This window comes from Malurus melanocephalus, unplaced genomic scaffold (genome assembly GCF_030028575.1).
Source record: "Malurus melanocephalus ecotype Western Australia unplaced genomic scaffold, MMel_1.1 scaffold_305, whole genome shotgun sequence".
NCBI lineage: Eukaryota > Metazoa > Chordata > Aves > Passeriformes > Maluridae > Malurus > Malurus melanocephalus.
This window is the reverse complement of record NW_026623537.1, coordinates 903,348-930,507: the sequence shown is the minus strand read 5'-3', so window position 1 is coordinate 930,507 and position 27,160 is coordinate 903,348. Positions and strand designations below refer to the sequence as shown.

At 42.3% G+C, this 27,160-nt stretch overlaps 1 protein-coding gene across 1 annotated transcript; it reads right to left on the bottom strand.

Annotated features, from left to right (window-relative positions):
* Positions 1-456: 456 nt before the first annotated feature.
* Positions 457-26,458, bottom strand: LOC130579969 (cyclic AMP-dependent transcription factor ATF-6 alpha-like; the record flags this gene model as incomplete). Its single annotated transcript, XM_057377185.1, has 12 exons — positions 26,340-26,458; positions 26,168-26,232; positions 24,435-24,522; positions 24,043-24,137; positions 23,392-23,521; positions 22,927-23,133; positions 20,221-20,441; positions 14,779-14,964; positions 14,263-14,354; positions 3,244-3,387; positions 1,405-1,524; positions 457-559 (listed from the first exon to the last, which is right to left on the bottom strand). Coding segments are annotated over exons 1-12 (1,521 nt in total), but the record flags the coding sequence as incomplete, so codon positions are not given.
* Positions 26,459-27,160: the final 702 nt, after the last annotated feature.

Genomic DNA, 27,160 nt, shown 5'->3' with positions numbered 1-27,160 from the left:
AAAAAAAAAAAAAAAAAGAAAAAAAGGGAATTCCTCTAGCAAAAATTTAAGCAATAGAAATATTTCAACAAAAACAATCAGCTGTGACCCTTAACAGTGAGCCAGATGAATGTGCTGAAGGTCGTATTTCTCTCCACTAAGCAATTGCTTATCTTTACTCTTACAGAAAACCCTTAGAAAGGATAACTACAGATTTCATTTTAGAAAATGCAGAAGTTATTTTGACGGCTGCTAAAAAAATTCAAAACATCTACTCTTGAATCCAAGAGCAGGAATGGAAGAACAACTTTGACAACATAACAGTCAACCAAACCCAGCAATTTCAAATGGGAAGTGTCGGGTGCCCTAATTACAGGCACCATGGCTACTTTTGTCTATAATGACAAGTGCAAACAAGTGAGGGGGAACATTTCACGTGCTCTGGGATTATCTGGTGCTGCCACTGAAAGGGCTCACCTGTGTGACTCGAGCTTTCTGCTGCTGGCTGTTGGACAGCCTTCGCGACCTCGTTCGCTCCACCTCGTGCCTGTGAACCCATCCTCGCAGCTCGTGGGTCAGCCTAGGGAAACCCACAGCATTAACACAGATTGCAAACACCACTAGCAGAATTTTTCACTAGCACACAACAGTTTAGCCACTATAGAGACACTGAAGATTACTATTGGTTTACTTGTAACTTATTTTAAATACAAGAACAAGAAAATACACTTGTAAGATTACATTTTAAGGAATTATCTCTAAAGTATTAGATTCATGCACACATATTTTCCACATAAGGTAGATACAGTCCTTTCTTTTGCCCAACGAACAGTACTTTTGAAATCACTAGAAGGACTGCTGAAATTTAAAATCAAAAGCTGATTCAAGATAAATTACAGCAAGTAAATCTGAGAGAAAGAATGGACAGAGAGAATGGAGATACAGTTAGTGACTCCTATCTATGGAAAAAATGGAAATAGGTGTTTTGTAACAGGAAACAAAGAACATCTGCAATACCAGGCTCAGTCTGCCCATATCAAAAGCTGAAGGATAGAAGACTCTTATATAATTCTTATGAAAAAGGCTTTTAGCTGGACTTGATTTCCACATTACGAACATACCAAGCAATTTCTCTTTTACATAATGAAAAACTCCCAGACAATCAGAAAACTGTTATTTAGTTATTGCAAGTGACCAGTGTGAAAAGAAAGTCAAAATCATTACTAAAACCATGGAAAGATTACAAAGATCCAATTGGATCTGTCCTTATGGCAGCAGACATTGGACCGTGCAGACACGTATGAGACACTGGTCACGTACTGGATGGACACCATGAATGGACAGTAACATCACTCACAGCTGTCCAGCAGCACTCAGCCAACACAGAATTTATCTCTCAACTCCTAATAAACTTTAAATGCTCACCTCAGTGACTCTGTCCGGTTGATCAGAGGCCGGCAGGGGGGCGGCGGTGGTGAAATATATAACAGTGGTTCTTCTGAGACTATCATTAGTGCTTTGTTATCAGATACAGAATGGTCATACCTGGGAAAAATGAAGAAAAGCACATCAAGAAATCCCTTTAAACAGTTATTCATGACCCTTTGACCAAATCCAGAGAACAAACACCAACATCAGCAGACCCACAAATGTTAGAGCTGCTCCCATGAGATCTTTGAAGCAGGTGAAAAACAATTCCAATGTTCTCAGTCAATCCCTCAAAGGGGGCTGACAGCCCTCGATGCAGGGAAGATAGATGAGCATTAGCAGATGTTGGATCCCTTCCCAAGAAGGCCAGATATTGAAAGAAAATGCAGTCTGTAAAATATTCCTCATAGTATGCAAACTATGTGATATCTGCAGACACAACTTTCTTTTTCATTCCAGAGCTGTGCAAGATATGCTACAGAAACACTACATTTATTATCCACTAAAACCAAGCAGATAGAAAGACCATAAGCTATGTGACAATTGAGCAGCCACAAACTCAATTACAACTTAGTGGAGAGGATTTATATCTCTGTCTTGAGAATCATGCTTGGTTTTGATAAAGTGAAAAGGAGCCTGTATTTCTCAGTACAAAAATCCTTAACACTCTCAGGACCTCCTGTGGGGTTAACTATTTATCACCAAATACCTAATCTAGGTTTCTCTCTTGACAGTTATCAATGTAACAGCCTTAGTCCTTTTGTTTTTGACAGACTTCTAGGCCCTGACCCTCAACTTCCTTCTGAAAAATCAGGTACAAAAGCTTATGAAAGCCTTGTTCAATTCCCCTCCCTTTCCCAGTTTTCTACTTCTCCTGTCTGCTGCATCTAGGACTGATAAAGGAGAATATGAGGCAAAGAACTCACAGCTTCCCAAACCCAGGGTAAAACAGTGAAAGAAAAGGAGGTGCAGGCACAAGCACATCCTCCTAAGAGAAACACTCTGCTTATGTCCCATAGGTCATGGTCTGAAATGTACCACACAGAGCCCTCACCATGGCTACAGCCTTAAAATGCTCCTGATTTATTGCCTTCTTGCTGCATGGCAAAATACATTAGGGCTTTCTGCACATCTGTGCCTGGCTTTGTTCAACCAGCCAAAACACTCTACTGGAAAGGGACAGTCTAATAGGATAAATCTTGTAAGGGGAAAACATGAGCTGTATTAGCCAGACTTCAATCTGGAGGCAATTATATGTTCACTTATGCACTGCATGCTAGAGATCTAGGAAGCCTGAAAGCCAGTATTTTATTAAATAATGGATAAGCACAAGGATGGACTCAGATGGATTTTTTTTTAAAATGAAAAAGTACGGTGCTAAGTTCAGAGCGTGTTCTTAGTTGTGAACTTCCCAAGTCTTCTCTGGAGCAACTAAGAAAATAAATACTCCAACTTGAAAAGCAAGAAGACACAGATAATATGACAAATATCACAACTATGCAAGCTAAAATACAGATCAGTGGAAAAAAGCAAACAGATGAACTAAGGAAGATCCTGAAAGTCTCAGTGGCATGCACTTGTAGATGTGCTCTTCACTAACACTGTGCAGCACAGCCACGTGTACACCCCTGAAGCTCTAGGAATTGGGTACTCTTGGAGATAAAACACCATATTCATTTGAAAAGCAAACAGAGCAGCTTTCAAAACACTGTGTTTAAAACTCAGCTACTCTGTAAAAGCAGCAATAGCACTGGCCAAAAAGGTGAGAAAGGCAATGAGGGCTAAAAGCAYCAMTGCCTTTTGCCACCTAAAATACRTTAAARGTTCTCATCTTACCTATCACTCTTCTCAGGAATGATGCCCTCAGGTATTTTCTGAGCTGTGTTGGACTCCTGACCAGCCGAGAACTCCAGGAGATTTCTGGTCCGGTGGTTAGAACTCACAGTGGAATCAACTCCATTGGGATCCTTTTCAAATACACTGGAAAACATAATAAACATAGCAAAATGCATCACAAACATGGGGTCTGAAAGGAACCTTACTGCAGGGCATTACATATTCAGGTGGAGAAGTTTCTGGCTGCTGTTACATTGCATGGATAAGGTTAATGTCATAGCTAATGTAAAAAACTGATATCTTGTGTAATTATAATATCATTGTTCAAAGAAGCAGTAGTAAGACAAGCAATTCTGTTCTTTTTCAGTTTTAATTATTTGAAGGATTTTGATGCTCTGGTTTTCACATTCCCCCACATAAGCTTCACCTGATGAAACTAAGAACACTCTGCTTGTAACCCACGTCTACAGGCATAAGAAAATTACCTACGTTCAAATCAAAGCACTACCAAACTTTAACTTTCATCAGCCTCAAAGTACAATTTACATAGTTTATATGAATACAATATGTAAGGAAAACTTAGCTATCAAATTCCATGCAGCTGCAAGCCTGCAATGTTATGCCAGACATCTACCAGAACTGCACACAAACTTAAATATGTTCAATTCTGCTTGGATTTGGAACAACTGGCAGGGCTAAGGGCCCCTTTGGCAGCAGGCTGAGGTGCCAGACACCCTGCTGGTCTGGTGTGTGCTTGCATGGATTGAAGGATCCTGGCCTGAGGGCTGCTGAGCCAGCCAGCACAGGAGTGTCTGTGCTGCTCTCCATGCAGAGAGAGGCAGCAGCACTGCACACGTGAGCTGGAAACACAACCACACAACCGCTGCACCACATCTGCACCCTTGGGCACAAGGGAGAGTTACAAGGGAGAACTCTCGAAAGCATGGAAGCAAAACTTTGGTTTCTTCTCTCCAGAGGCTGGCTTTCCTCTTTCATAACATGGTTGCTTCCTGAAATATGAATGTTTACAAATCCAAGTCCTAACCTTGGCTGACAACAGCAGAGCATCACCAGCAGCAACACAGCAAAAACACAAAAATGCCACAAGGCCCCAGAACACCGATGAGATCTTTGCCATTCATGCTGACCACAGCCCACAGAGTGTATTTTAATTTATACCCCACCCCTCCTGAGCAGCAGAGCATAAACCCTGCAGGGGAGTGTTTCCTGGTTTTATATGGCATCACTTTGCAACAGGCAACTAATACAAGTAGAGACAGACAAAACCTAGCAAGGAGGGCAGATGAAATACTCCACAACTAAGCAGAAGGCAGAGCTGCCTAGAAATTCCCTCCCTTTTGCCAACACTTTTGCACTGCTGTTAGTAGTAACCCAGGTGTCCTTGTGAGTAATTGTGTGATGTTCTGAACCACAGGAGTCAGGATAATCCTAGACCCAGGCTGATGTTGCTTYGAATGCCTCCTCTCCTCCAGGTTTCTAGGCAGCAGCACAGAATGAGGGCAGCAGGAATGTTATGGGCTCTGTTTTCACTTGTGCCAATGGGCAGAAAAGTACTTAAGAGTTTCCTTGCTGCCCTTTTACACTGATATCCAAATGTCTCATTGCTTCTACTGCATGGAAAGCTGGATGGCTTATTCATAATCTCCTATCAGGCAACACCAGGCCTATCCAATTTTACAGAAACAATCTCCACTACATACTAGGTTTTATGAGATCACATTTCTWCTCTGCCAATGAAAGCATCAGTACSACTGGCAGCATCTCAAGCCCAAGAACCAGAGCTCATAACTGAGGCTGATGCTTAAACAGATGCCTCACGTTCCTGCTGGAAGCTGCTCACCTGTGAAATGCCCTTACTCTACTTAATCTGAAGTAATGACAGCCAGAACTACATGGTAGTTTATTCAGTAGACCAAGAATATCTCTCAGAAGATCTGAAGGTTATTAATTCTCCTGAAAATCCTTTCTCCACAGCCTGAAGTGAATCAGCCATCCAATGCTGCTGGACCTCCCGGATCTGGCGTTTCTGCCCGACCTACTTCTCTCCTTTCCTGTTCAAAATGACACATGGAACTGGAGAAACTTTCCATGTAATTATTTAGTTAAAGCTGACAAAAATCTAAGCAGAAGAACTGTAACAAATCCGCATTTTCCATGATGCTCCTTCCTTCCTATTTGTCTCATTCTGCAAAAACGATTCCTGTTTTTTCGGGTTGCAGCTTGGTGAGGTGAAGTGTCACATGCAACACATTGCTACTGCAGTTCACCCTACACTCTGAAGGAGAGAGAAATCCAAACCAAGGATAAAGACAACACTGCTCTACAATCACAGATAATCTTCCGGTTTTGTGGTTGTTTTAGCTACACACCCATTCTAAACCACACACACCTCCCTTTATTGCATCAGCTCAAGAAGAGAGGAAATGTTTATTTTCCTCTTCTCAATTGCAAAACATTTTTATCTTTTCATCAAAAATCAGCTGAGCATAGGATGTTTCAACCTGAAAGATGATATCTTCAGCAGCAAAAGACAAAGAAGGAGGTGAACACAGTATGCTTTGCTATTCTTACAGGCATAAACCATGGCTCCCACTTCTGATGATGTGAACCCCAACTTGAGGAAAAAAAATTATATTAGGGTGTTTTTTCTAATGCCCTTTCCTTTATCAGGATTGTTATTTTTCTTTTGAAGCTAGCAGAATTTTCTGCTATATGGGCCACATTTGTCCCCCTTTCCCGTTCTTTTTCTGGGATTTTGAAGATGACTTAAAATTTCCTTCCCAAAGTTTTGAATACGCCTGAAAAAAAAATCCCCTTTGTTGCTCCTGTGGTTTGTGGCAATGACCCAAAACCAAAATAGCTTTCATTTTGGATAAGGAAAAGCCCCACAACTTGAAATACTGCCCCACTTCCACTTTCTAATTACTCAGGGAGTCTTGTTAGTTTTTTCTCCATCTGAATAAAGATGTTGCTGTTCTGTTGTATCATTTCTTCCCCTTCCCTTCTCCCATGGGAGCACACCAGTGAAATAAATGAATAAATAAATAAATAAATAAATAGGGCTATATTGTCTATAAATAGGGCTCCATCTTCAGGAAACAAATAAGAGAGGATGTGCACCTAAAGATCCAAATCCTCCAGCTTCTCCAAAACCTTCCTTTGCCAAGTGGGTACATGAGGGTCTGAGACAGGGTATCAGAAATATTCCTCCTTTGACATCTCAAATTAATATAGGGGAAAAAGCATTAGGAGCACGGAATCCCTTTGAGCAGCTGGGATGAGGATGAACCTCTCCTGTAGTGCTGCATCTGGAAACATCTGCCAGCCTGAGGCATGCTGAGCTTTACAGGTGCCAAGCAGAACAGCAACAATACAAGCTGGAATAGGAAGGGTTGACAGAGAACATTCCAACACTGTGACACAGTTTAAAAACATCAGGCAGAAGAGGCTAGAAAACATGAAAAAGAAAGGTAGAAGATTCCACTTGGAGGGAAAACAGCTTCAGAAAAACAGCGTTTGCAAATAAGATATCAACAGTTCATTTAAGAACTGGTTTAATTTTAAGAACTGGTTTAATGTGACAGATGCCAAAAGCACAGACAGCTTTTTCATCCTGTTGAGCTACAAGATGAGAATTTGGAAAAGGAAGAGCACTTGGGCATACCTGCCCTGAGCAAGCCCTACTATTTGCAGGAACTGAGTTACTGCCCCCTGTTAAAAGTCAAAAAAGACTGAAGCTGAGAACTGCCTTTACTGGACAAGACAGTCTTTTAGAAGTTGGAWTCTTTCCTGTCTGGCTCACTCACACACCTGGGGTGCCCAGCAAGGCTTTAGAGCCTGCATTTGAACATCCCAGATACTGTGARCATGAAAGGATTTGCACAAGCCACAAACACTCTGGCCAAGCTGGCTGAGCTCTCGGCTTGTTTCAGATGCAAACCCAGATCCAAGGGAAAAAAGAAAGAACCACTAAATACTTCATGCAGCTGTTTGTTCAGAAGTGTAGATAAATTTGATTATAAGAGGGAAAGAAAAGCAGCACTCCTGCCATGGTTTCTCCAGGCATTCAACAGCACCTGATATTTTAGCTGYATTTTTACTTCTTTGGTTTGAATGTCAGTTTGATAAATGTGAAAGCAAGTCCTGCCAGGAGCCCAAACTAAATTTCATTTGTGCTTCTGGCTGAGTAAATCCTGTGCACTTCAAGTTTTGAATACTGACATTTAAGTTGTACAGTAATTTGTAGACGAAAGCCAACAGTGATATCATAACAAAGAGTTTTTCGGGGACAGAACCATCTCTGAGTATGAGCTGGGATGTTTCCAACAAGCTAAAGTTGACATTGCAAGGAGACACCAACCAAAGACCTTGTCCTCTTCCTAACTGATTCCAGACAAGGCTGCCATAGTGCCAGACACCCTCTGGAAWGTATTTCTCGTTTCTATTCCCGAAGAGTGCACCATCTGCTGACAGCAAAGCTCTGCCTGCTCCTGAGGGCTGGGCTGGAGAGAGGAGCCCAGCCTTCTTCCTCTGCAGGGAAGAGGAGCAAAGCACCCCAAAGTGCAGGGATGATCTCTGAGTTGTTGTGTTTTGCATGCTTCAAGAAGCAACTTATTTTTAATAAAGCCTCAGAAAAAGAATGGAAGAAAGCAAATATTGACACCCAGAACAGTTTTGTTTATTTTTGCTTAGAAAACTCTCTACCATTATCTGGCCTTTATTGCCAAAGTGTGTGGCTGTGATCAGCAAAGSAARGAATCCCTTCTTGCTCCTACAGTTGAATTTGTAAGAAAATCAAAGGTATCCAATTTTACTTAAGCAACAGCCTATTAAAAGAGGTATTGAAAAGTCTGGAATCTAGATCCAAATCCAATTTATTCAGCCTGTCCTCTTCCTCTTGATTTCTCTTTCTCTTCAAGGAGAAACTACAACACAAGACCAAAGGTGTGCTGCAGAAGCAGTTTTTTACCTCTGGGCCATCTCCAACACAAATGTACATTCAACTCAGCACTGAAATGTATTCCAGTGTCACAAACATTAAATTAAGTTTTCGTAATGCACGTTTGATGCACAAATATCTTCCAGTGCTTCTGCTGGTTTTGCTAAAATACCCTGAGGGTATTTTACTGATTTTYCCTCGGCAGCCAGGAGCCATGGAGCTGGCTAACACGGCCCTGTTTCATGCCTCTTGCACTCATCTCACAGTTTTTTCTTCATATTTACCACTCCATCTATGTGTAAGAAATTGACAGGCATTTGACTGTCATCATTTGTATGTAGATTTATTATACATCACATTTAAACCTATCAACCTCCTGAAGACATATGGAAGGCTATTAAAGCTTGCAAAAAACAGAAAACCAGTCCTTTTCTATCCTTCACCAAGCAAAAAAAAAGCCCAGGACTGGATGAACCGAGGAAAAGAAACTGGGCATGTAGTACAACCCATGATCTGTGGTTCTCTGCTCTCAGAACATCTCTTAGAGATGCTTCAAGCAGTCAGTGCAAGTTTGGGGGTTCCTCTTCCATTCCTCCTGCAAACTATCAGTGGTTCCAACTAAGCTGCCCCCCTTTGCCCTGGAATGGAGGAAGGAAGGAGCACACACAGAGTCAGAAAAGAATTGTTAAGGCAACAAACTAATGTAAGACAAAAATAATACAGTGTTTGAGCTGTTAGTCACTGCCCTTCACTTTGGGCAGGTGCCAGACACATGGCTTTAGTCTACTCAGCACATGTAATTCAAGAGGACATTTGGGATGGTTTTGAACAAGCCCACGACAYCGCCTGGGGTCACCTGCCAGGGCAGCACAGAGGTGACTCCAGACCACACCGAGACTTTGGCCTGGCTGCTGTGGGTGGGATCTGCACTGGCAAACCTCAGTCCACAACAGACAGCTCCATAGCAATACAGCACTTGCTGCATGTGATGCTATGGGAACGAGGTCAGCTCCTGTGCCTATACAGAAAATGCTGTTGTAAAGAAGCACTATTTCTCTAACTTTCCAACATCCCATCACTGAGCTTACACTCCTGCCTGCCATAACATGGGTCTGTTTCTTTAATAAAGGGAGTRCAGCAAGTCTCAAACAACAGAAAACTTGCACAAAATCACTGCTGATTGCACCAGGCCCCAGAACAATCCTGCTCTCCCACACACCAGCTCAAGATTGCTCAGCTTGAGTAAGGGCTCTAGACCATAGTGACACCAATAGAGGTGTGCTTCATGGATGGTGCTGGTGGCAGCCCAAAAGTTGAGCAGACCCCAGTGGTACTGGCCAGCATCCTGCACACTAGCTGGGATGCTAATCTGGGTGCTGCTGAAAGACGTGTGTTTTTATTACTTTACCCCTACATCATGATAGATTGCAAGCTGAACAATCCTTGGGCAATTTTCTCATTTTTAGYAAAAGATAATCAATCTTACCACTTCTGGGGGGACGGGGTTCCTGTTTGTGCTATCAGTTTAAGAAATGAGACACACCCCTAAGTCTTCCAGGAATCAAAAGTCACTGCTTCCTCATTTGCTGTACTCTATGACAACAGCAAAAACATCATACTTCTCAGTGAAAAATCACAGCCAGCCAGGCTGGTATCCTTTATTTGCAGACTGCTCAGTGGATCTAGATTTTTAACAGATTATCCAGTTTCCAGGATAGTCCTAGAAAGTAGAGGAAAGCCCATCAGGACACCCTAGAGAGGAGCTGCAATGAGTCTCTACAAAAGGCCAGCCAGTCTAGCACAGCTGCTTGAGGTCAACAGGACACCAGAGGTTTTGAAGCAGCAGCAGCTTTAGAGAGTTACATCAATCACCACCYCAGTCACTMTCCATCACAAATGCAGCTTTCTTTRTATCACCAACTCTGTTTTCTTGTTTGAAAGTGGTTTCAGCCATACAGAGGTGGCCAGCTTGTAAGAAATCACAAAATTAATAATAATACTAAAAAAATAGTATCATACTACCCTCTCAAACCTGCTGTTCCAATCCCTTTGCAAATCCGCCTTTCCTCTCTTCAGCTCCATACTGTAATTTGTTTTCTGTTCCCTACATATCTAAAATGGTAGTTAGGACACGTTCTGGCTGGCTGACATCTTAATAAATGCCCTGAGACTGCTGCTAGGTGACAACCACCATGTAAGCTTAATCTGACTGATTATGGGCAAAAAAATAACAAATGGAACACTTTTTGTAGCTAAAAAATTAATTCTACAGCCACCAGCAAATACCTGGCTTGCATGCTTTGCTGCTAGTGTTCTACGAAGAGATGCARAAAATTTATCTTTTGCCTCTTCTGTGATCATTCTCCTTTCCCTGCTTTTTATACATTGCTTGGGTTACTTTCCTGCAAATATTTTACTGTCACRTGTAGGATTTGCATTAAAAAAACAAAACACACAAGACAATTTATATTCAAATGAGAACAGGGAAGAGAATCAAAATAAAAATATTCCCAAAATAAATACACGGATTGTTTAAACTAGACCATGTGCTTGCTTTCCATTTGTTTCAGCCTTGTTTGTGCTTGTTTAACACATTTTCAGATCTGGTTACTCTACAAGCACAGTCCAACACAAACGTGGATATCAAAGAAGGAGAAAAAGGCATGTAGGAACTGCAATAATTTGAAAATGACCAGMTTTCATGTCGTAAGTGCTAAAAAACCAGCACAGCTAATTAGCWGTTTGTCAGTGCCAGAAGTCAGCCATGTCTCAGGGATGCCACGCCAGCTGGGAATGTGACCAATGCCACAGAAGGCACATGTGGAGGCAGGAGAGCCTGGCTCCCAGGGATACCTGCCTCYAGATGCCCTGGTTCCAGCTCCCAGCCCTGCTGTGTGCCAAGGCCAGTGTGCTCACTGCTTTTTGTGCAAACRCTGCTGGTTGCCAATTCCTGTCTTGCACTTCACAGAACGCAAGGCTGGGGCAAGGGGGTGACCTCTGCAAYGAACTGAATCAAAATGTACCCTTCTCCCTTCACACACCTCACCAATCACKCTTAAATAATAATAAAAGGAAGTTTTTATACATGTTGAATCCAAATGCAAATAATTCACCAAGATTAGAGAATAGTTCACTGACACACAGATGGGAAATTCCTGGGCGCCTTTCTCCTAGCATAAAACAAACAGATAAAATAGAAACACTAATAGAATTCCTGCTAAATTACTATTGCTTTTAATAACTGAAAGTTTCAATTTTTGATACAAAGCAGCAACAAAGCCAAAAGAGTTTAGTGGCACAGTACAACCYACTGCAGTTACCACTAACTCCACACAAGCCACTTTCACATCCTCAATCCACACTGCTATTCAATTTCTATTTAATTAGACTTGCATTCTTTTCTTGGAGATACCACGGTGCTGTGCTCAAGACTGAAGGATGTTCTGAAAARCTTGCTGGTAATTAAGCAGACTGGACAGCACCCTGCCTCCAGTATTTTCAAACAGATTTCTTGTGTCACCAGGCCGGCTCCCCTACCAGACTTTCACCCCCACCCCCATATTCCCAAATTCAATGTTACAGATTACCCCTACACATATCTGTCAGCGTGAAAAAATGTGTCAGCAGAATAACTTTATCTGCTAAACTTGCTTGCCAAGGGCTGCCACATCCTGGATTGCTTCCCATAATCTTAAAACAGCTGAACAGCAGACTTGGAGTCCTCTGTGAAACCTCATAGTATCAAAGTCTGCTACAGAATTTAGGGAGTGAATTTCCCATGATTTTGCTTTTTTTTGGATGTCACTCTCTGTTTGCAATGGTTCATTRGTTTTAAGTAACAAAATATTCACTATGTTTGAATCAAAACATCCTGAGCCCAAAGGCTGGCACAACTCCATTCAGGTATGCAAGTGAACCTTCAATTCTTCCTTAACAAAAATGGCAACACAAGCTTTCAGAACATATTTACCTCCAGCTGACCGCTGCATAGAAATTAGGGATTCCATGGTTAGCTAATTTGGGAGAAAAGAATGTTTTTGCTGAACTATAAGCTAGCATGGGTATTATCACAAAAAAAAAAAAAAAAAAAATCTCTGTAGGAAGTTGCAGGGACTGAAAAACAGCACACATACTGGAATCTTCTGTTCTTAAGGACATAGCAGAACAACAATCCTATCATGTTTGTGGAGCTACCATTCAGTGACACCTTCTTCATGGGAAGAAAATACGTATGGGAGGAGTGAAATCTAAAGGAATGGTTTRCATATCCCACATTCTGGCTCTTCTAAAGAATATTGCACAACCAACGTTCACACCACCTTGATAAAGCCTAAGATTTTAATTGCAGTGCAAGCATTTATTCTGCTAGGGAGAAAAAAAAAACAAAACAGAAAGACTAATTCCTTGTARATTTGCAATTACATTTCCCTTCATTGCCTAAATCCAGTACTGATGCAAACCACCTGGTTCAGGCACAGCAGTTACACTGGCATRCTCAGCTACTGCACTGGCCAGGAACAGTCAGACATCCAAGGATTTCTTTTTGCTTTATCTACTTTATTAAACATCAAGCATGTCAAGAAGTTAACCCCGTCAAATTCTTATAGTTACTGACTGTAGTAAAGATATGAACACAAAGGGACCTTTCAGCCCACTTTGACAGCAGTGCCTTGCCATCGAGCTCATCACCTTACTCATTCCTGGGGGTAGGGAAGATGCCACAGGAACTTCAGAGCATTGTGCTAAAAGACTTCCCACCCATCTCTCTGTGTTTCCAAGCCTTTCATCACTAACAGGAGTTTCATGCATTCCATCCTCTCACTGTAATGCAGACACTCAGCTTCAGAAAGATGACTGGTTCTAGCAATTCTCACCAAGTGTCTCTCTCAAGTGAGCGGTAGTGTTTGAAATGCAGATGGGATGTACAAATCAATTCCTTAGCATCTGGAAGCTGATTTTTCTGCCTGATAAGTCAAAAATCATGACACAAACCCTAAAACCACTATGAAATGATCTGCCGTAATATTATCCATATCAAAGTAAATTTATCAGTTGTATTTCTCTTTCTGAGATAAGCAGTATTTGCAATAACTGCAAATACTTCAAAAGTAATTTTGGCTTTAGCAAAGTTTCCTTTATTATTCAAAATACAAACACCAACAGTCTAGAAATTTATCACAGTCAGAAACAAAGCCTTTCTCCACATTTATCCCCTTCCTTTAGTTTGACTGGGATTTTGAGGAGAAATGGAGACGCTGCTAACTGGGAATCTAGTGAAATATTGAAAAAGCAAACAGCTCCATCTAAAAGTTAAAGTTAAATACATGCAAAGTCAAGTTAAATAGACAGATATGTGCAAGAAGCATTTCTTTTTATTCTCCTTTCTTCCACAGATTTCTTTGTAAAGTGTCTGGGAAGTAAAGCAGCTTTTCCCTGCTGCTCTCTGGCTCCTGTGCCCTACTGATAACAACTCAAATGAGAGGTTTTTGATTACTTCACCAACTCCACTTCAACTAAYCAAGGAGAGGGAACAACCACTTCACCAGACCTGGAAAACAAGTATTACAGGGCTTACACTGTAATGAGGGAAAATGCAGCTGGACACATCTAAGGGCCAGGACTGCAAGGTGTGGAATGTACAGTGGGATTTATRAGTATTTTGAGTACTAAAGCAGCTACAAGTCATAGCTACTGAAATTAGCACAGGTATGAAGAAGCAGATAARCTCTCCTAGTCTGACTTTTTTTCCTGAAAGGATTCTAAACAGAGTTCTTAATCTCTGCGGGTACAAATGGAGCAGAGAAACTGCTGTATGATGCACTGATTAACAAAATGCCAAATGAAGAGAAATTGGAAGTACAAAATCTAGCTCTTAGTGCCAAAAGGATTGCAAAAGAGGAACCATTATACAGATGCATCTTCCCCTAAGCAGGAGGAGAATAAAGGACAGATGTCAGATTTCAAGCTCAAGGCTTTAGAGCACAGAAATGGCTGTTATTAATGATTCAAACAAAAATCTCAGGACATGCTATGTCAAGAGGAATTTCTAAGCAGCTTACCTCAACGGACCATAATTCAACATGATAAAGGCCAGTATCACCATCACACACAGAGTCCTTCTCTTTGGAGATGACACTTTGAGCTTCTGGTTCTAGACAGAAAAAACAGAAGACACTGTAAAAAAGAGGGGCACAGATATGCAGAGGTGTGTCACAAGCTAAATACACCAAATTATGCTTGCTTTTTAGATTTTTGTTTGCCTAATTATGCATGAATATATTCCCAAACTACTCAAAAACAAAACCTTGGTTTATACATTATATTCAGCTTCTGTCCAGTGAACTCTTCAGAATCACCATGAAGTAAAGAACTAAAAGTCTACCAGATAATGTGTCAGCTGTCCTGCCCTAGAGTTGGTGAAAGTCATGCTTGGAATGGGATGCTGGGCTAGAAACCAAGGTCTTCCAGCTGACACTTCTCCAAGGTCTTCCAGCTGACACTTCCACAATTCTATTCTAGCACCTTCCGCCTGAACAATTATCTCCACATAAAACCAATTTTCATCACAGTCTTACCTCTAATACCACTTCATCCAGCTGCCTCTTCAGYGTGCTGTTTTCTTTCTTGAGTTTCTCATTCTCCAGCAAGGCTGCCTCCAGCCTGGCCTCCAGTCCCAACATGTATTCCTTCTTTTTCTTGCGTGACTGAAAGGCTGACTCACGGTTTTTGATCATGCGCTGCTGCCGCCTCAAGACATTGACCTGGACAGACAACACACAGTGTTGTGTTAACAATCCACAAGTTAAAAGTGCCTCCTTTTCACGCAGAATTTCTTTGCCAAAGTCTGCACAGATTGTTTTTCACATTCTGCTTCCAATGAGCTGAAACGGTCAGCACAGAGGCACCTCTGGATCATGGTACAGCTCTCAGTCATAGCTCATAGATAAGAGAAAAACAGGCCCTGCACTGTCTTGGTTTTCTCCTGCATTCTCAACTTTCTATATGTGGAAGCATATGTTTTGTATTCATATCCTTGAGCAGCAGTTTGATTTGATCAATCAAATCACAAAGACAGAAAACACTTATATTCAGGTCAACAAGGCAGCAAGAATGCCTTTCACYTTCATTTTACCATGCACCATTTCACAGGCTACTATCAGTCATCTGCTTTCCTTACAGGAAATTTCTAGGGTTTTCCAGTTTGTTCTGTATGGAAGCCATTTCCACACTGATTACACCTGCTTATGCACCTTTTCCAGCTACGCTATGGAGTTTTTGAATAGTGCTGGAGATTTTATATTGCATATTCTGTGTGTGTCAAGCACTTAAAAGGCAGTTTAAATGCAGTCTCTGGGTGCATCTACMCTACCATTTTAATTAACATCAGGAGTGTGGCTTGAATTCACATTTCCTGATTGTCCCACTCAATATGCTTTGGTTCACTTCACAGAACAGTYTCTGAGAGCACACAAACTGGATTCCTTTGGGATGAAGCTCAACCAGCAAACATATTCCAGGAGAGCACATAATTCATTCTAACCACTAGCAGGCATTCAGTCTGCAASACCAGACTGGGACATCTCCATCCTCCCCATCCTCCAGCAGTCCTGATGACTGATTTTTTTCCCAAGCAGGAACACGCCACCATCTTTTACCACTTACTCATTTTGYGGTTTGCACTGAGTGGGACGACCCAGACCAAAAGCATCTTGCTGCTGACAAGGATAACTATGATGGATACTGCAGAACTAYACAAAACTACTTGAAATCCCAAGTTTAAACACTAGCCTGTTGATTTCCTTTCCCTCACTGATTAGCAACTCTGTTTTCTTTAAGAACAGAAGACTTCCATCACATTATTAAGTTACAACTAGATGTGCCTTAAGGACAATTACAATGACAGATAACTGAAAGCTGTTATCTTACACAGACCTGAATATCCTTCAGTACCTACCACCACATGCACTGGTGTAACCTGTAACTCTCACAGCAGGAACATTAAAGAAAAAAGATGAGAACTATTCCAGAAGTACTACTGGGAAAAAAAACCCACAGAATAGTAACATTAATTAATTCAGATCTGAGTGCTCAGGTTTATATCCAGCTGTGTAAGCACAGCTTTCCAACTCTCTCCTTGTGTCTACCTGCACACACGCAGTATGTTCCCTTAGGGCACTGGTGTCTGCAAACAAAARGTGCCCAAAGTGCCCACAAGCTGTTTGAACACAACATTCTTCTTCATAATGCTGCAGTATGGTGACAAAGACTAAGAAAACATATTACAGTGCATTAACATTCTGGGCTGCGTCCATGTCRGTCTAATTGCTTTTTATAAAGCATATCATTTATTATATGTCTAGTCTGCTGCCACCAACAAAAGTCTGTGAAAGTGAAGCTGTTTGTACTTACTCCAGTTTCTCTCTTTAGCAGGGAATGGAGAAGGAAAAGATTTTAACATATTTTCATTAACACTAAGCTTTGTCTTGAATTTTTTAAGTACTACAACATTCAACACAAAAAAGCTTCTGCAGACATATAAAAAACGGACCAAAAAAAAGATTCAGGCTAGCCAAGAACTGCAGTGTATAGAACACACTTATTTGGGGCCAGGATCACTTAAAMTGTTCAGAGATGAAAAAATAAGGAATGAGTTCATGCAGCAGCTTTGGCTTAAGTTGTCTGCTATTCCAAACAAGGAGTTCCACTCCCCTTTTCAAAAAGAGGTTTTGTATCATGAAGCCAAAGAGAGAAGACCAAATTGTTTACATCCATTCTTGTTTGCAGACCTTTCTAGGATTATTCATTACTGGATAGCTTTTAATTACATGTCTGGAACCTCTGCCAAATCTGCAYGCTTCCATGAAGAAAAGATGGTTTYAGAGCACCAGTGGAGTGCCTGYACATTAAGAGTACATCCTAAGGTGATGATTCAGACATGGCCATCTGCATTTTATGTGGCATTTATCTAGACTGCCCTCCTCACAGTTCTACAAATGCCATGAGGAACAGCAGCACTCCCCAGCCCAATTCAAGGTATTCTGTGCAATCCCTGCATTTCAGTCAATGACACACCTGTTACATCTTGTCTCATCTTTTAAGCTTGCTTAAAATCCAGTATTTGTGTCCTTGAGTTATTTTAATTTACAGTCCCTAAAATAACTTAAGATCCTCGGTCAACCCTCCACCCTGCCTGGCTTTTCTTGGGGAATATGCCACAACTGCACCCTTGATCCACCTAAATCTGAYGCAGGAAATGGAAAGAGTTGTGTGAGTGAACTGGTGCAAGAATGCTGGACCTGGAAGCAGCATGACAATCAGCATTACACAGCTGGCCTGGCATCAAGATAAACATGCCCTCTGCTCAAGCACTTTGGTAATCAGGAGAGAAAGGAACTCATTTATAATGTCAGTCTGCTTAAGCAACACTGCTTTGCACAAGTGCTGAACCAAGATTAAACAGAGCAAACACCTCTGCTAACTTCTTTTGCAGTCTCCAACTTTATAAGTTGTATTGATTTTCCACTCAAGATAGCCACTTCTGGTTCTAAGAAACACAGACCATAGAGGGAAGACTTTGGCTTTCAAAACAATCAGTAATCAGTGATGCAACTTCTGCTTTCCACCGCTGAAAACTATACCACCACACACAAAAATGCTGTAAATATGGGGAACTGGAAGGTTCATTGCAAACCCTTTCTTCAAACAACACTAGACTCAGATTGTCCTCTGTCTTCAGAGRTTTCATAAAGAGTCATGCACTTTACAAATAAACACTGCTACCTCAATTTACTTCCAAAGAAAATTCTGAGCAAAATTTAATCTCCATTCCAACAYAAGCTGTACTTCCAGAAGTAAAAATGCCTCTCATGCTCCAGAGAGTATTTTGTACACATGCTGGGAAAGTTAACAAAGAGCTGAAAGCACAAACCATTCAACTTTGCATTGGCTGGCTTCTTACCTCAGCTTATGAAAGCTGCTGTCTTTGAAGATGCATCTTTAATGCAGGAAGACAAAACATATGCAACGTTTTTTTGTTCTTATGGAAGTGCTGGGTTTTTTGTCCCTAACTCAACAGAACACAACTTGCCTAATAAGTTTATTTTATATTAATATTACACAATGTACAGCACAGAAAAGAGAATTCTTCAACAGAAATCCACACTTCTGCTGAAGTAATTTTGCATAATTAATCTTTTCTAGATTTTCAGTTTTCTGGCACTTCTCCATGGCTGGAAAGCTTCACACAATGTGTGCCACCAGGACACACAGGGCCTCATGCCTACAGCTTGCCATCAGCCCATCTCAGTGTAATCCACTGGAAGTCTGAGTGCTAAGCTAACARTTTATCCCTCCTAACCCCAAAAGAAAGTCCTGCAGTGTTTCTTTTTATCCTGCAACATCTGCTTAGATTAGCAAACAAAAACACGTGTTACAGAGCTCAAATGACAGCTCCATCTGTGCAGCTCTGAGCTCCACATATGGTGTCCAAAGCAGCCGAGAGATGGTTTAACCCTGCTGGCACCAGCTGAATCCCAAAACATTTGTTCTTACTCAAGGCACTTCTTCACAGTGCCAAAGAGCAATTGCAACTGTTTCTTCATGTTTTAACAAACACAGGTAAAATGTGCAGCATTTCACAAGCCCTAAAACTGCCCTTTTTTGGGTGGAAATACCCACACAACCATCCTTCAAAACAAACACCTGTTTGTTACCCCAGCTACACATTTGAATACTGAAGACATGGATGTGTACATGGAGWATGATGACAATAAGGGAGTTTTGTCAATTAAATTTTACATTCAGGCACTRGCAAGGTGCCATGCTAGCCCTGCTCACAGGGAATCACAAATCCAATCACTGCTGGCAGGTCTCTAGAGTTAACTTTGCATGACAGGGAATTACCATTTAAAAATGTAGCACATTTAACTGCTCTGCCTACTGACAGACCTTTGTTCGCTGCTTGTACATTGAATATCAGGTTTCCACTGTAGTCTGGCTGCTGAGCTATTTGTAGCACAACATTTTCATTATAGCCCACACATAAATATGATTAGTGAGGAGAATTTAACATCAAGCATGACAATTCCCAGACACCAGGAAACCATACAGCAACATCCCTCCAAAGATGAAGGAATAGGCTTCCCAGTGCTTTTGGGACACAGGGCCCTGCACTGGTAGCAGGTCACTGTACAGCAAAATTCCATGTGTTTTTCTCCCTTACACTGAGATGTTATGGGACCCTCAGCTCCCAAATGTGCTTGGAATCCCATACTGGACAACAACACTCAGAGYTTTAAAGTCATACACAAGAAGCTTTGGTCCTTTCCACAAGCAGGTCTTCTCTCTGGACAGCAAAATGCAATCAAAGCAGCTCCAAATTACCAGGAGCTAAATYAAGTTAACACCCAGCTTGCTAGCTGGTTAGGATGTCAAASCTGAAGGSGAAAAAAAMCCCACAYACATTTCAAAAGCTACTGTTYACACCTACTGCTTGCTATGGAAAAACTTACTTATTCGCACTGTAATTGTTGAGAGCTTAAACCCCTTCTGCTCAGTATCTGATCAAAAGGGAGTCTGAAGAGATTAGGATCATATGGAACTCAGTAACTGAAGTTTCTAAAAATCAGAGYAAAATCTGAGGAAAAAGAATTAGGMATTGTGATTTCCAATTCAACTACTTCCAAAAGAATGTTTTTATTATATGCATTAGAAAAATTATTTAGCACTAACCAAAAATGATATCTATCAAATCTTCCTGTATGTAAGAGATCTCCAGCCACTGAGAGCTTGCACTTGAGAAGACAAGTGATGGAAAATATGTATCAGCACTGTTTTCAGCCACTCCAGACAGGCCAGCAGAGATCTAGCTGTTCCTCTCTGTTCTGTGCCAAGCTGCTAAATTCCCTGTTTACTGTTGGAAATCCTATTAAGAGTTTTCCTGAGGCTCTAAAGGACCCAGTAGGTAAAAGCTGTGTCCAAGCCTTGGTTAACAGCTATCCCACACAGTCAGAACTTACATCCAGCCCAACAGCTGGGGTGGTGCTTTGAAGCAAGGGCTTTGTCACCAGGATTTTGCTGTTGGTTGAGCCGTTTGCAGCAGCTGGAGGCAGTGCATTCACCGTGTGGTTCTGAAGTGGTGTGGCTCCTCCAGTGACAGCAATGACTGGCTGGGAGGCAGGAAGCACCCCAGAAGCCTGGAGCTGYACCACAGCGGGCTGGGGGAGCACCACGGATTGACCTGGAACACAAGAACAAACAGCAGCGCTCAGCACGGATGAAATGGATTTGTACATSACCACTCTGTAGGGCCATACTGACATCCTCTTCTGCCCTGAAAAATTTATCTCAAAYGCATTATTATATCTCCCAGAATAGGAATGGCAAAAAGAAGTTCTGAAGTTTACAGGACTCTTAATCCATCTTGCAAACCAAAACTATGCATACTAAAGGGATCCAATAAATCAAGCTCTATCCCAAAAGCTCTTAAAGGTTAATAAAATTCCACACTTGTTATATACATTACTCATTTCAGTATTGCTCACACTTGAAGTACTCTGAACAACTTTTTCAAAGAACTGAGCCAACTTACCCCAATCCTCCTTCTCCCTTTTGTCYCTACCTACTTTATTGCTGTATTCAATGGAAAATGTACTGCACAGAAGTGACTTCTGCTACACAGACCAATTCAAACTAGGAGATGAAAGATGAAGAGAACAATGCAAGTTACACTTTCAAAACTTATGATGAAGCTTCAATTCACACTAAAATCATTCTTTTAGAAAAATGCCTTATGCAAGAAAGTTTATACACAARCTGTATAAAGCTTAAGAATAAAGGMAAAATAAATGAGGTAATTTTGACAGAGTTTGAAATGGAATTAAAAACAGTCACATCCAAGAAATTTCAGTCCAACAACCACATTTAACTCAAGCAGGTGCTTGAGTAATATTTKGTTGTCTGAAAACACATTAACGTCTCTCTAATCCTTTGTAACAGGATGACCTCGCCAGCTTTCAGAAAAGAGCACATTCCAGCTGAGCATTCCAACCAAAATGCACGRCAATGCATTACAGCATTTATCCAGCCTTCTGGAAGGTGAAAAGTGAAGTAATTCACCCAGTGCCAAGATCTTTTATGTATGGAGTAAAATTAGACCTTCTTTTTTTCAGACACAGTCTTGAAGACATCATATTTAAGAACCTTAAATGATGAATTTGAAACTATTACAACTTTTTTTTTTTTGATGTATAAAGGATGTGATGCTCTAAGATCATGCYATCTACTTTAAGCTTCTATAAAAGGGACTGTGAAAATACAATTTCTCATGCTTCTTTGAAGATAATGGCATATTTCAAACTGGTAGCTCCAGCTTTTCACATGCAGGGGATTTTGGCTGATGAAAAAAAGATTTTTATGGTTTTTGTTATGGAAGCTGCACAAYAGAATTTTTAAACATACCATCAATTAAAGTAAATGGAATGCATGGAAATACTTTCCCAAAAGTATTTCCTCTATACTGTCTCACAGAAACTACTGTCCTGACTTTTCYTCAGGGAAAAGGAGAAGCTGATCTTCAGAGTACTAGACTTAYATCCAAAGAAATCCATAACCCCAGCATTCCTTATTCCAGATGATATTTTATCAGCTGGAACATCAGAAGGAATAAGAATTAGGTCACGCTGACTGCGCTGACCTGTGCTTTAAGAAGTCTAAGAATCTCAGGCATGTCATAACAAATGTCAGCATCTCCAGATTTGGCTGAACCCCTGATAGAAGAGAAATTAGTAATGGAGACATTTTTTTCACCATTGCAATAATTTAYTGATCCATGCCCTTAAGAATTCGTCTCCTTTCTCTTCCATGCTTCAGTGCCTGTGCAATCAACCAAAAGGAACTGTGGCCATCAGCTGGTGAAACGAGCAACTGCAGCTGACAATTCCTGCAAGGCAAGCAGTGTCCCTGCTGCCAATTCCTGCAAGGCAAGCAGTGTCCCTGCTGCCTCGGCTGGAAAGTGAAACAATGCTTTGGATTCACAAATAAAAACTCGAGCTACTTAAAAAATTGGTCACAGGGTATCTGTAGGAATAAAGAATTATCAGGGGACAGGCAGTCACTTTCCATCAGTTAACATCAGCAACTTTGTCAGAGGTTAGAAAAGCTCTCAATTTTTAGCAGATTTCACAGCATTCCATTTAATGCTGTTTAGGGAGCTAAAAAGCCATAAACTCATGCTCCCACCATGTTGTGGTGGAGTTTCATGTGGGTAAAAAATACAAACTTGTATCACTTCTCCAAGCTTTCCAGCTTCCTTCAAGGCACCCTCAATTCTGCTCGATCTTCCTTTGGTCAGAAGAGCACTGTAATCATTTTATGCACCACCTGACACTGCAAGCAGTACAGAGCAAAGCATCCCTACAGATCCTTCCAAATCAGCAGTTTGATCTCCACAGCCAGTGCTCAGCACAGCCTCTGTCTTCCATTCCAAATAATGGAATTATATAATCAACTCTCTTCCATTCCACACAATGCCCATGTGAGTTCTGTTTCTCACAGGAGAAGAGTAAGCCCASTTTCTCAGCCTAAAGCTTTTCCAACAAAACATTAGAACTGCTTTTTCTCCTATTCCTCCTCTTTCATGCACCAGACCTAACTTCATTCTATCAGCCATCCCAAACAGACAATATTACCACTAAGACCTGGCCCAGTCAAGACAATTCTCCTACCTTTAGGAGGTGCTGGCTGGATATTAACAACAGGCTGRTTCTTTGGCAGTGGCACAAGCGTGGGAAGAGTCTGAATAATGATGGTTTTAGCTGGGATGCCAATGTTAGCCTGAGCTTCAGGCACAGCAGGCAAAAGGGGTTTGGGCTGTATCAAAGGCCTGGACACTGTCTGACCACACCTCTTCAGGTTCTTTGCAGAATTATTTGCTARAAAAGGAAAAAGAGTCAGAGTTGGAACAAAAGACATAATATACAGAATTCAAGCAATAATGAAGTTGCTTTTAATATGGCATTTAATGTTGCTTTTAATTGTGTTTACCCATCTATAATATTTGTTAAAAATAAACATCTGATCAAATATCCAAGTCATAAATGACAGGGTATCTACTGTGTGTTAGTCAATAATTTATACGCAAGACAACACACACACCATTTATGGATAAAGGTTAACTTTGTCTCTCATACCAGATCGAGAAGAGATGTTCACAGGAGGCTTCTTGTCTCCATCACTTTCAGGAGATGGAGGGCTTTTGCAGCTTTTGCCATAGAGRGAGATGGGAGACATCTGGGAGCTACAGCTGAAGTCCATATCATCCTGCAGACAGAAAGCATGGGAGATTAATACTTCAGAAATACAGTGAAGAGTCTATTAGCAGTTCTGAGTATATCTGCTTTTCATCRTATCTGTGTTGCTGCTGCAGCCAACAGGAGAAAGGTTTTGTTCTGCAGCTTGATTGTGGCCAATGCCAGACATCACTAAAAAAAAAAAAAAACATCAGCAGAACAATGGGAGGCAGAGGCCAGCAGCTGATAGACTAAAAAGCCATAAACTCATGCTCCCACCATGTTGTGGTAGAGTTTCATTCTCTCAGAAGAAGYCTTTAGAAGCAATTTTGTTTGGCAACAAGGCTAACAAACATAGCTGAGCAAACAGAGCTGAACATGCTCTTATTCCARTGGGTCACAGAGAAGAGGTAAGAAAACACCACTGTTTTTTCAAGGGCTGGAAAAATAAGCTATTCCTCTTATGCCATTAATCTGGTCAGAGAAATAGATCACAGGGATTTTGGTTTGTCAGAACTGTTTCTGTTTATGTTACAGGGGGTTTTTGCATACAGGCACATTCTGCACTGGAGAGTCCACAGATGATGGCGAAGGGACCGAACAGCTGGAAGCAGCTGGTGACAAAGGTTCTGTCTTCACGTCTGCATCTGCAAAAGGCAGGTAAAGACATTTTACTGCACGAGTTTTTAGCAATGGGATATCAGTAAAGAACACACTGTCCTACACCACATATTTAATTCCTGAAGCATGGCACAGCAGAAGACACAGCTTGGCTTGTAGGGCAGCCCTTGTCTGCTGTACCCATCCTACAGAAACACAGCATAATTCTCATCACAGAGCAAAAGGCTGTAGGGCAGCAAATAGTTCCCCATGAGTTTAAACAGCTCACCCTTGTGGGGCAGGGTAGGAAGAGCAACACCTGCAAAATACAGAAGCTTAATTACCTGCRTATGCATGGCCTGTAATATTCCAAAGGTCTGAATCCCAAGACATCAAATCCAAGTCAAAATGAAAGTTATAGAGATCATTGTCCTGAAATGACAGTTCAGAAAAAGAGACAAGACAAAGAATAATTGACACCACCAGCCATTATATTCACATTCTTACAGCTCCAGAAAACAAAACATATAACATAATCATCAATCACTTCAGGTGCCTTAAGGTATGTAGAGACAAGAGTCCTTAAAGGAAAAACTTTCAACTAAAACACATAAAGCAAAGCTTCTTTTGAACTTACACCTGTAGGAAGTGGCAGATCAGTTTAAGATTATAATTAATTATTGTACCCTTATTGGTGATTTGTAAAGCAAAAGTTTTAAGTTCAGTCATTGAGCCACCTCATATAAAACACAAGTTTTAGCATCTTGGTGCCATCCTTTTTTTCAACTACCTTGAAAAATATATCTAATTTATTTAATCTCAAAGCACTTTACAAAAGCAGCATCAGGGACAGTTTACCACAGGAAAACAAACACAAGACTGATTTGCTCAAGACCTGATGAGCAGCATGTATTAGGTCTCCCTATACGTGTATACACTGATGTCAACACCTAAAGCCAAGGACACCAGGTTCCTTTTGCAACAAAAACCRAAACAAACAAACAAGCTAAAATCACTTAATACATACACCCTTTAAAATAACAGTTGGGGTTTTCTCACAATATTCTTCTGCTTGTGCATGTGTAAGTCTCAGTTSCCTTTGCAGATGTGGCCCCTTTACGAGCACTTACACAAAAAATACAGACATGACATACCCAGCTCATATAAATACGCAAAAAGATTTTCCTAAAAACTACCTTGCAAGTATACCTTTCCTTATATTCTCAACTTGCCTTGTGAAGGAAGATTTAAAAAGCCTGCAGACAGGATAGATACTGGTACTTACAAGTTACAATGAAGAGAAAATTCATTAGTGCACGTTTATAGGAAGAATAACCAAAAACCCACAACATGAGCCGTGCAGTAAGAGCCTCCACACAGGCAAGTAATACTGACCTGCTCATGGGCAATACTTTCCCCTTGTACAATCAGTCAGTTCCTACACTTTCTCCAGTGACTGGCTGTACACCTGCAGGAATGCTCTTAAAACCTGAAGTTTACATTGGATAACTCAGGGGTTGTGTTGGAGTGGGACAGGACACAGGGGGCAGGGGAAGATCATGGAGAGGAGAATCCACCAGGCAAATGCCCCAGGAGAGGAAAAGCAGTTTGCAGAGTGAAAAAGATAGGGATTAAGGCATAATGTTGCAAGCAAAGGGTTTTGGAGAAAATCCTACATTAAAGAATAAAAAAACAGAAGTAATCTAATAGGCAAAGTGATAAAGAAGAACCCGGCTGGATGGAGGTGTAACATATCCAACCTTCTCCTCTCAGGTAGTCCTGAGCCAGCGCTGCCCCGCAGGCTTCACCTTCACGGGGGCAGTGACAACACCGCTCCTCCTCCACGACACCTCACCCCTCACCCTAAACTCTCTCCCCGACACTCCCGCTCCACTCTCCAGCCGTGACAGCCGCGGTGTGTGTAAGCGATCGCTATCTCAGCGCTGACGCACCGTGAGGGCCGGCCAGCCGCGCTCTCCTGCCAGGCCCCGGGGGCTCCCCGAGCCGGCCCGGAGCTCACCCCGCCGGCGGAGCGCGGAGCCCGGCCCCCGCCARCCCCGCTGCCCCCGCTACTCACCTCGGGCTCGTCCTTGGGGGCCGCGGCGCCCAGCAGCTCGCTCAGCTCCTCGCCCAGCACAGCCTCTGCGGGAGACACAAGGGGCTCAGCGCCGGCCCGGCCCCGCCGGGGAGCTCCGCGCCGGCCCGCCCCAGCCCCAGCCCCGGTCCCGGCCCCCCGAAGCCGCGCTCACCCCAGTCCAGACCGCCCCCCCGAGCGGGCAGCAGCCCCGCCGGCTCCCACTCGGCCTCGGCCGCCGCCATGGCTTCCCCTTCCTCCCGAAACACACGTCTGCTTCCGGCACGGCCCGCCCCGGACGGCGGCTGCCGGCGGACACTCGGCGGGCCGGGGCGGGGCGGGGCTGAGGGTGCGCGGGGCTCCGGCGGCGGCTGCCCGTGCACTCGGTGCCCAGAGAGACTCACAGAGTCCGTTCGCTTGGGAAAGACCTCTGAGATCAGCGAGTGCGACCTGTGGCCCAACATCACCCTGTCAACCAGACCATGGCATTTACTGCCGCGTTCAGTGTTTCCTCAAACACCGCCGGGGGCAGTGACTCCACCGCCTCCCAGGGCAGCCCTTTCCAATGTCTAATCACTTTCTGTGAAGGAATTCCTCTGAATGTCCAACCTAAACCTCCCCTGGTACAGCTTAAGACTGTGTCCTCCTGTCCTTTCACAAAGACAAGCCTGGGATAAGAGATGGACCCGCAGCTGGTTACAATCTCCTTCCTGGGAGTTGTAGAGAGCGATAAGGTCTCCCCGGAGCCTTCTCCAGGCTAAACAACCCCAGTTCCCTCAGCTGATCCYCCTCAGACTTGTGCTCCAGCTCCTTCACCACCTTCATTCCCTTCTCTGGACCCGCTCCAGCACCTCACCGTACTTCCTGAACTGAGGGGCCCAGAACCGGACACRGCACTCGAGATGTGCCTCACCAGAGCCAAGCACAGGGGAAGAATCATTTCCCCAGTCCTGTTAACCACATTATTTAMAGAAGACTTTCCCCCTCTGCCTCAGG